The sequence below is a fragment of the Bison bison genome, unplaced genomic scaffold, assembly GCF_000754665.1.
Source record: "Bison bison bison isolate TAMUID 2011002044 unplaced genomic scaffold, Bison_UMD1.0 scf7180017864201, whole genome shotgun sequence".
Classification (NCBI taxonomy): domain Eukaryota; kingdom Metazoa; phylum Chordata; class Mammalia; order Artiodactyla; family Bovidae; genus Bison; species Bison bison.
The window spans coordinates 378,077-388,004 of record NW_011494773.1 but is presented as its reverse complement, the minus strand read 5'-3'; the positions used below and the strand labels follow the sequence as shown (position 1 = coordinate 388,004).

Here is a 9,928-nt window from a genome sequence, read left to right as displayed (position 1 = left end):
CTGGCGGCCTGCCCCCGGGGCCCCCCCGCAGTTATACTGCACCCACTGTCTTCTGGGCCCATACACACTTGGCGTGTGGTCTCACCCCCACCTCCCACCCCTAGCTTAGGTACAGCTCAGGCTCAGCGGGATCTGTGTCTCCAACGGAGATTTAAGTGTTGAGAGACAAGCTCTTTCCTGGGGCTTCTTTGCTGATGAGCCTATGTTGCCAATGTATCTTCTGGGTGGACTGTAAGGGCTACTAATGAAATAGGTTCAAGGAAAGTGATATTACAACCGAGGCAAGTCCAAGTCTCACAGTCCTGGAAACGGAGGGACATTAGTACTTCTTGGCAGGCCGCTGGTTTGGTTTGGAGCTTGATGTCACATTCATTCTCCTGGCTGCCAGTCTCCTGAAGGAAATATTGACCTTCTCGCTTTAGTTTTCTATATTTTATGCGTTGCTCCTCACTGGATAGGCTGTTTAGTATCAGAACTGCAGGACACTGGTAAGCATTACCAATAGCACTCTGGTTGGTTTCGGTTTCTCTGGTACATTTTGCTAGATGACCAAGCCGTGGATTTGGTGTTCCCTCCTCTCTTCTCATTCCTTTTTGGAAAGAGTTGAGATGGGCTGGGGAAAGATATTTGAAGCTTTCTGATCCAATGTAAATGAATCCTGTGGTGGGTAAATAATTTTCCTCCCTCCTTTGCCTCTCCTGGGGTAGTTTGATGAATAATGCTTCTCAAATAAGTTTATAAATATTCCACTAGAGGTAAGAGGAGTATTAAGCTCATAGCAGGTGTGCCATTAATGCTTTAGTGTGTAGGGTAGAGCAAAGAGGAAAGGAATCATCAAAATTTTGTGGTTTCATAGAATTTTCTGGAAGTGAGAGCGGGGAACAAAATACTGGGGGCGGGTAGCACTGGTGAAGTGTGGGTATAACCTCACAAGATCAAGTCAGGGCATTCCTTCAATGAAGGAGCTTTTTTTGGGACAAGTGGTAGGATGGAGTTATAGTTTTGTTTTTCTTCCAGTTATAGTATATGTTTATCTTAACTCAGAAAGAAGCATAATTAATCAATCTTGCCAAAAAATTAAAAAATAATTTTTTTTCTTTGCCTATCTCCTATTATCTCAAAGTCCAATTCACAAATTACTCAACTGTAGTCTAAAAGTCTTCTTTAATAATAAATATTCATCTTCTTTAGATGCTACTGCAATTTGGTCTTCAAATATCATGCTTTTCAACATATCCTGTTACATTTTATTTGTGAATAACTCAATTACGGTTTTAGTTTCTTCTTTGATTGGCCTTAACGTCCCCATACTTTTAACCAAAAGCCTCCATAAGAGTTAAGGAGATTTCTTACTGCCACAGCGCCACCTACTGGTAGGTCAACACAGACGCAAGATAGCGGTAGCTTAACTTGGACCCACAATTTTGGAGAGTCCTTCTGAGCTTCGGTTTTTATAAAATGCCAATTTCCTTGTCATTTTGAGAAACTATCACTTCTCTTGATAGCTATTAATACTCTTGCTGTGGCATAAAGTCAGCAAGTTATAATAAAAAAAAAAAATAAGCTCTTATTTCTTACTGTTACCTTAAATTGGCCCTGACTTCACCGACTTTGGTTTTCTGTGTCCTATAACTGTAGCAAGGGCTCCAGATTGTGTGGGCAAGGGTTTGGATCTGGCGAAAATAACCTGGGGAGCTTCCAAAGATCCTGAAAAATGTAAGAAAAACCCCCACTTAACACTTTATTTAATCTTGGCTGAAAGGACAAGAGGTCAAATCTAAAACTAGGCTTTAGGGGATCATTGTTCACCCTGATGCTGGAGCCCCATTTCCTGCCAAACATCGAATCTATCCTCTCTCTCTTGCTTTCTAACCATGTTAAGAGTGGGTAATAAACCCAAATTCTTGTCCCTCTGGCTCTGGGGAGAGAACAACATTTTGGGAGCAGTGAAGTGTATAAGACACTAGGGCAAGAATCTCAAGGGTTTGTTTATTTTTACTAATTTATTATATTCCAAAGCCACCCTGGATCTCCAACAACTGTACCATGCATGTGAAAAGAATAAGAATCTGAGAGTGAAAAATAGGTCATCCTGCCAAGAGCGGCCAGGCAAATAATTTCATTTGAAAGTCAAAGTGATTTCTAGATCCTTAGGGTTTGACTTCCACTGGCTTTACTTTGTATTGAAATAAGTTCCTTTCCCTTGTTGTCCCAGAGACAACAAAGAAGGCGGGCAGAGGCCCACTGAGGTGCTGCTGCCATGTTCCCATGCGAAAAGCACAAAGCAGCACAGAATTTTACCAGGGCCCACATGGCCAAAGCTTAGCAGAGGACACTGCTTCTCACTACTTGTAAATGAAACCCACACTGGTGTTCGAAAGGCCAGGTAAGGTCCCTTTCTCTGACTGTAGATCTACAATAGCTTTAAAAAAAAAAAAAAAGCCTGGGGGAGTGTATATGGAGGCTGGGCTCCAGGACAGGAAAAGCTTAGGAGGAAGCAGAGGGACAGGGATGAGGGCAGCTGGTGTGGCTTCAGGCCCTACAACAATGGTGGTTTACACCATCAAATCAGCACGAGAGAAATGCCAGTTATCTAATCTGCCGCGCTGTGCTATTTTCGTTCACCGTTACCACTTTGGAACTCAAGAAGAACACCATGCTTACAAAGGAGGAGGGCCAGTGGCTTTGGCTTTAAGCCAAAGGCCCTCATTCCGGCTTCCTTCTCAAATTTCCAAATCTGCTGACTCTACACCTTCCCTTCTATAGCACACACAGAATATAGCTGGAGGTAGGGAAGTCAAGGAAAAGTAACATTCACGGTGCATTCCAGGCACTCTGCTAAGAGCGTTCCCGTTCACTACCTCATTTAAAGTTCATAACAAAAAGAATGTCACTATGCCACCGTCAGTGGGAAAGGACTTTTGAGTGGTTTTTCAACAGCACCCTGGGATGAACTGTATCTTGTTCAGACGGCCTGACGAGCAGGGTCTCACAGCTTAAAGGCCTGGTTGGCTAGACTTGGGGAGGGGGGCAAGAGGTCAGGAAGCAGACTTCTGCTACATTCATGGACTCAATCACTGAGTTAACTGGACCAGACAGGAGCTAAAACACCTTTCTCAGGCAGTTTAGTGAGCCCTGTACAGGAAAACTTCCCAACTCTCAAAGAGATGTGCAAACCTTCTGACTTGTTCTCCCTTCTTGTGGGTTTAAAGAAAAATGCTTTTAATAGCAGCCTAACCTCCTCCTTTTTATAGGATGTGCTTCTGAACCCCCAGAATAATGCCTTTAAATCTATGTGTAACACAGAAAAACAGATAATTTGTGGGTGAAACACTGAAGTGCCAGGTAGTTATTTAGTTATTATTATATTGCTAAGGTAAAACATTTATTGGGAAGTCTGGAAGATGCCTGAACCTTAGTTACCACACATTCATCTGCATTTCTCTAAGGATCAAGAACCCCAAGCGAGTCATGGAAGAGAACAAATTCAAAGGACTTTGGAGGCCCAGAGTCATTTGGAGACAAAAGCAGTCCGCAGAATCCCGTGTAAAGAAAGCGGGAAGACAACGCGCTCATCTTCAGTTAGAAGCATGGAGAGACGTATTCATAGATAAGAGAAGCTTAGGAGAACCAGGAGTGCAACTTCCCCTTGTCCTGTGGTTTTACAGCGATACCAAATTCAGTACAACTGTTACAGAAACTTCTAAGTACCGTCAACAGTCAGTCAACACTACTTCATGATCAAGATGCTGGAAGTGTGACCTGCCTGGTCACTCAAATTTCCAACTTCCTCGGCCAGAGTGCATGCAAAGAGTTCAGTTTCATACTTAATGTATCAAGGAGACATGCAAATGAAATAGGCAGGTTTCTTGGATCTCCTAAGCTTTGTAAACCTCTCCAGCCTCAGCAAATCTGAAGAGCTGCCGAGGCTCTAAGAGCTCTATCTCATGGAAATCATTCCAGGTAGGCCATGGTTCTTTTCACCTCCCACTACTCAGGCCATAAGAGTTCCAGGTGAAAATTTAACCTCCTTAAAAATAACTATCATGTTCTAGGAGTTCTTTTTAGGGGGAAAGGGGAGGGGTAGTTATATACCCATCAACTATTTCTTGAATTTAGGTTTGAAGAGTTTAAGTGGAAAACAAAATCTATACTCTTTCATATTATTATCTGACTTGGGTGCAGTTACAGAGCCTTTCTCTATATACAGTAAGCCTATGAGGTATATGTATTAATAATTATCCCCATGATACAGGCAAACGAACCAGATTCCTTAACAATCTTGTCATCATTTTAAGGTGCATTGTATCACACACACACACTCTTGCACCCTGCCCTTAAGCCCTCTGCTCAGAGGCCCTAGTTCCCAGCCACACTGATACAGGGGGGCTCCCAGAACACAACACCATTTCACCACCAGCCCCCTTCCCTCACTGGCCTTTGCCCACACTGGTCTCTCTTCCTGGACCTCCTTCCACCCCAGGCCTCCCCGCTCCCGGCTGATCTGTCAGAGTCAGACCCCAGTTTAGACGTGTCTTCCTCTAGAAAGCCCTCTTCTATCCCTAAAGAGCCTGGGCCAAGTTGCTTGGGTTCAAATACTGCTCCACCACTGACCAACTGTGGCAATTTGGATTATGGTTCATAATCCGTCTGTGCCTGTATTTCTTCAGTTGTAAAACAGGGAATACAGCCCCCATATGGCACGTGTGCTTTGTGAACAGATGAGTTATGGCACGTGAAGCATCCAGAGGTGTGCCTGACACACAGCAACACTGTCTTCTATTATTCCCTGTGTCCCCAGTGCCTGGCACTCCCTCCCGCATCCACATCCCGTCAACCTCTCTCTCCCTGAGCCTCTAAGCTTCTTGACCGCAGGGAAGGCCTAGTTCACTCTTCATGTGTCTCACTGCCCAACATGCTACTTTCTCCACAGGAGGTGTTCAAAAATAAATACTTGTTGAATCGAATAGTGGATTTCCTTTCAATTTTCTGACTACTTATGAGTGCAGGAACTGCTACTCACAGGAAACTATCCCCGGGCCAGTGCTGCCTCATACGTTGAGAGGCTTGAGGCCCTCAGCTACTACCTGGCAAGACCGTGGTGTTAGCAGGCAGGACACAGCCCGGACCGCAGCTCCAGATCTGCACCCACGGGTCAGCTCCCACAGGCTCTCCACTTTCTAAGCAGTGGAGAGCAGCTCCGGATCTGCACCCACGGGTCAGCTCCCACAGGCTCTCCACTTCCTGAGCCTCTGTTTGCTCACATGGAGGGGACAGGGTACACCTCACAGGGCTGCGGTGAGGATTTAACGTAAGATGCTAATACTATGTGTGGAAACACCATATAAATGGTAAAACACTGGCAAGTTTTTTCAAATACAGGCAGTTTTTACTAAATGCTACAAATCTGATAACACTCTGCCAGACTGGGAAATTTCACCTACCCCAAACTAAGCTCAGAAAAACCACTTTATCCTAAAATGTATCATCTGAAAGAAGACAGCGACTACATGCCCATTTGCCAACGCTTCAGAAGCCTGGGAGGCTTCGTTCTCTGAACTGGAGCTCTCCTCAGAGGCAGAGGAGAGAAGGGTGGGCCCAGTCCCTTCCCAATGCCCTGCCCAGACTAACCTGTGGAGCTGGTGATGGGCACAAAGGCTGCAGAGTTAAGGCTGCTCTGGAGTCCGTTCAGCTGCCCTTCTGTGGAGGCCCCTCTGAAACACAAGCGGCTTGGTTAGACCTGAAGACAGAAAGGCGAGGTCAACTACAGCCCTTCAGGGGCACTGCCTCTTGCTTCTGGGGTTGCCCCCCTCCCCGGCTTCTTTTAAGACTTCTTTCAAGTACAGATGTCATCTTATCAGAAAGGACTTCTACTATCAACCTATCCCCTTCTTCTGAAGTGTTACATGTTTTAAAATTGTCCATTTCTCCCCACTAGAATACAGCTTCAAGAAAATATAGGCTTGGATCATGACTGTGTCCCCCGCCCCCCACTACCTATCACAATGCCTGCACCTAATAAGCACTCAACAGATAACTTGTTTACTGAATGAGTAAATTAAGTTCCTGGTATTGACTTAGACTAATCATAAGTAAAGACGTCAAAAAAAAAAAAAAAAAGTTTTATGTGCAACAGTGGTTCTCAACTGGGGGAGGAAGGAGGGGCGGATTTAGGCCTCTATCCCCACCCTCCAGTAAGGGACATTTGGTGATGCTGAGATATTTGTGGTTGTCACAACTGTGGGGCCTGCTGGCATCTAGTGGGTAGAGGCCGGGAATGGTGCTAAGCCTTTCCCACAGTGCCCCTGGAAAGTGCCCCCAAAGAGTATTCTAGTCCAAGATGTCAGCTGTGCCAAGGTTGAGAAACCACATATAGAGGTAGCTCCCCTCACACCAAGTTTTGACAAGAGATAGGACAGAGTATTTTAGATTCTCCAGCACAGGTTCCCCAGCCGCCTGCTTTAGAAGTTCTTTCACTGGCTTGACGCCCTATAGACTATGCCAGGTCCTCCTGCCACAGGCTCTTACAGCTCTGTCATTCTTTCATTGCATTTACCAAAATTATATATTTTTTTCTTTTTAAATTTTTTTCCTTGACTGCATCTCATGGCATGCAGAACTTCTGAGGGGTCAAACCTGCATGCCCTGCAGTGGAAGCATGAAGGCTTAGCCACTGGACCACCAGGAAAGCCCCTGCCAAAACCATGGGACTATGGGGTAGCTGTGAGCCTAACATCTGTCATCCTTGCTAGAATGTGAGCTCCATGAAGACAGAGATTTCTTCAGTCCTACTCACTGTTATACACTTAAAATTTCTAGAAGTAATCTGACCCATTACCCCATAAATACACTTATTTGTTGGGCCTGTCTACCTTGATTTCAGTTGACATGTAAAAATTTTACCTGGGAGAGTCAGTAAACACCCTCTTCCAACAACACAAGAGAAGACTCTATACATGGACATCACCAAATGGTCAATACTGAAATCAGATTGATTATATTCTTTGCAGCTCTACACAGTCAGCAAAAACAACACCAGGAGCTGACTGTGGCTCAGATCATGAACTCCTTATTGCCAAATTTAGACTTAAATCGAAGAAAGTGGGGAAAACTACTAGACCATTCAGGTGTGACCTAAATCAAATCCCTTACGATTATACAGTGGAAGTGAGAAATAGGTTCAAGGGATTAGATCTGATAGACAGAGTGCCTGAAGAACTATGGATGCAGGTTCATGACATTGTACAGGAGGCAGTGATCAAGACCACCCCCAAGAAAAAGAAATGCAAAAAGGCAAAATGGTTGTCTGAGGAGCCTTACAGATAGCTGAGAAAAGAAGAGAAGTGAAAGGTAAAGAAGAAAAGGAAAGATACATCCATTTGAATGCAGAGTTTCAAAGAATAGCAAGGAGAGATTCGAAAGCCTCCCTAAGTGATCAATGCAAAGAAATAGAGGGAAACAAAAGAATGGGAAAGACTACAGATCTCTTCAAGAAAATTAGAGATACCAAGGGAACATTTCATGCAAAGATGGGCACAATAAAGGACAGAAATGTTATGGATCTAACAGAAGCAGAAGATATTAAGAAGAGGAGGCAAGAATACACAGAACTATACAAAAAAGATCTTCATACCCAGATAATCTTGATGGTGTGATCACTCATCTATAGCCAGATATCCTGGAGTGCAAAGTCAAGTGGGTCTTAGGAAGCATCAAAGCTAGTGGAGGTGATGGAATTCCAGTGGAGCTATTTCAAATCCTAAAAGATGATGCTGTGAAAGTGCTGCATTCAACATGCCAGAAAATTTGAAAAACTCAGAAGTGGCCACAGGTCCGGAAAAGGTCAGCTTTCATTCCAATCCCAAAGAAAGGCAATGCCAAAGAATGTTCAGACTATCGCACAATTGCACTCATTTCACATGCTAGCAGAGTAATGCTCAAAATTCTCCACGCCAGGCTTCAACAGTACATGAACCAAGAACTTCCAGATGTACAAGCTGGGTTTAGAAAAGGCAGAGGAACCAGAGATCAAATCGCCAACATCCATTGGATCATATAGAAAGCAAGAGAATTCAAGAAAAACATCTGATTCATTGACTATGTTAATTAAAGCCTTGGACTGTGTGGATCACAACAAACTGTGGAAAATTCTTCAAGAGATGGGAATACCAGACCACTTCACCTGCTTCCTGAGAAATCTGTATGCAGGTCAGGAAGCAATAGTTAGAGCTAGACATGAAACAACAGACTGGTTCCAAACCGAGAAAAGAATACGTCAAGTCTGTATACTGTCACGCTGCTTATTTAACTTATATGCAAAGTACTTATATGCAATCATGTGAAATTCTGGGCGCATAAGCTAGAATCAAGATTGCCAGGAGGAATATCAACAACCTCAGATATGCAGAGACATCACCCTTGTGGCAGAAAGCAAAGATGAATCAAAGAGCCTCTTGATGGAAACGAAAGAGGAGAGTGAAAATGCTGGCTTAAAACTCAACATTCAAAAATGAAGATCATGACATCCAGTCTCATCACTTCATGGCAAATAGATGGGAAAACAGTAGAAACTGACAGACTTAATTTTGGGGGGCTCCAAAATCACTGCAGATCATGATTGTAGCCATAAAATTAAGACACTTGCTCTTGGAAGAAAAGTTATGACCAACCTAGACATCATATTAAAAAGCAGAAATGTTACTTTGCCAACAAAGGTCTGTCTAGTCAAAGCTATGATTTTTCCAGTAATCATGTATGGATGTGAGTGTTAGACCATAAAGAAGGTTGAACGTTGAAGAATTGATGCTTTTGAACTGTGGTGTTGGAGAAGACTCTTGAGAGTCCCTTGGACTGCAAGAAGATAAAACCAGTCAATCCTAAAGGAAATCAGTCCTGAATATTCATTGGAAGGATTGCTGCTGAAGCTGCAGCTCCAATACTTTGGCCACCTGATGTGAAGAACTGACTCATTGGAAAATATCCTGGTGCTGGGAAAGACTGAAGGCAGGAGATGAAGGGGATAACAGATTGTACAAACTGTATTTTTCCCGGCAATCTTGATTCCAGCTTATGCTTCATCCAGCCCAGCATTTCGCATGATGTACTTTGCATATAAGTTAAATAAGCAGGGTGACAGTATACAGAGATGGTTGGATAGGATCACCAACTTGATGGACATGAGTTTGAGCAAGCTCTGGGAGTTGGTGATGGAAAGGGAAGCCCAGTGTGCTGCAGTCTATGGGGTCATGGAGTCGGACACGACTGAGTGACTGAACTGACATGGGAGAGTCGAGTTCGTGTATACTCAGTTTTTTATCTGTTGAGCAGCATACAACCCAAGCTTTAGGACCTTCACCCAACACTATTTTTCCACTTATTCACTCATGCAAAAATTACCTACTAAGCATTCTCTATGCTCAGTGTCAGTGAGAAGGTAGACACCAGGCAAATACATAGGATACAAACTGTGATAAACGCTAAGAAGGAAAAGCACAAGGCGTTATGAGAGAATACGATGGGGAACCTGATTGAGATGGTGAGCACAGTGGTCCAGGATGGCCTTTCTCAGGAAATCATACTTCAACCAAGTCATAAAGACAGGAGAAGTGGGCATGAACCAAGAGTAGGGAACGGGAAAGAGTTTTTGGCAGAAAAGAAACGGCTATGTAATGATTCTGAGGAAGAAAGGGTCTTCAAATATCCTAATCCTGCTGCTACTGCTGCTGCTAAGTCGCTTCAGTCGTGTCCGACACTGTGCGACCCCATAGACAGCAGCCCACCAGGCTCCCCGTCCCTAGGATTCTCCAGGCAAGAGCACTGGAGTGGGTTGCCATTTCCTTCTCCAGTGCATGAAAGTGAAAAGTGAAAGTGAAGTCGCTCAGTCCTGTCCGACTCTTAGCGACCCCATGGACTGCAGCCCACTAGGCTC

The 9,928-nt window shown here is 44.1% G+C and overlaps 1 protein-coding gene across 10 annotated transcripts in view; it reads right to left on the bottom strand.

Annotated features, from left to right (window-relative positions):
- Nucleotides 1–9,928, bottom strand: part of TTLL5 (tubulin tyrosine ligase-like family, member 5) — a 317,321-nt gene that overhangs the window by 49,188 nt on the left and 258,205 nt on the right. For 8 of the 10 annotated variants that reach the window (XM_010844355.1, XM_010844354.1, XM_010844353.1 and 5 more), the window contains 2 exons: nt 5,632–5,714; nt 1,585–1,707 (listed from right to left, as the gene is read on the bottom strand). In XM_010844355.1, coding sequence (XP_010842657.1) covers nt 1,586–1,707; nt 5,632–5,714 — 205 coding nt within the window. In that variant the 3' untranslated portion in view covers nt 1,585. The remainder of the gene's footprint in view (nt 1–1,584; nt 1,708–5,631; nt 5,715–9,928) is intronic. The other 2 variants (XM_010844361.1, XM_010844362.1) reach the window with 1 other exon arrangement.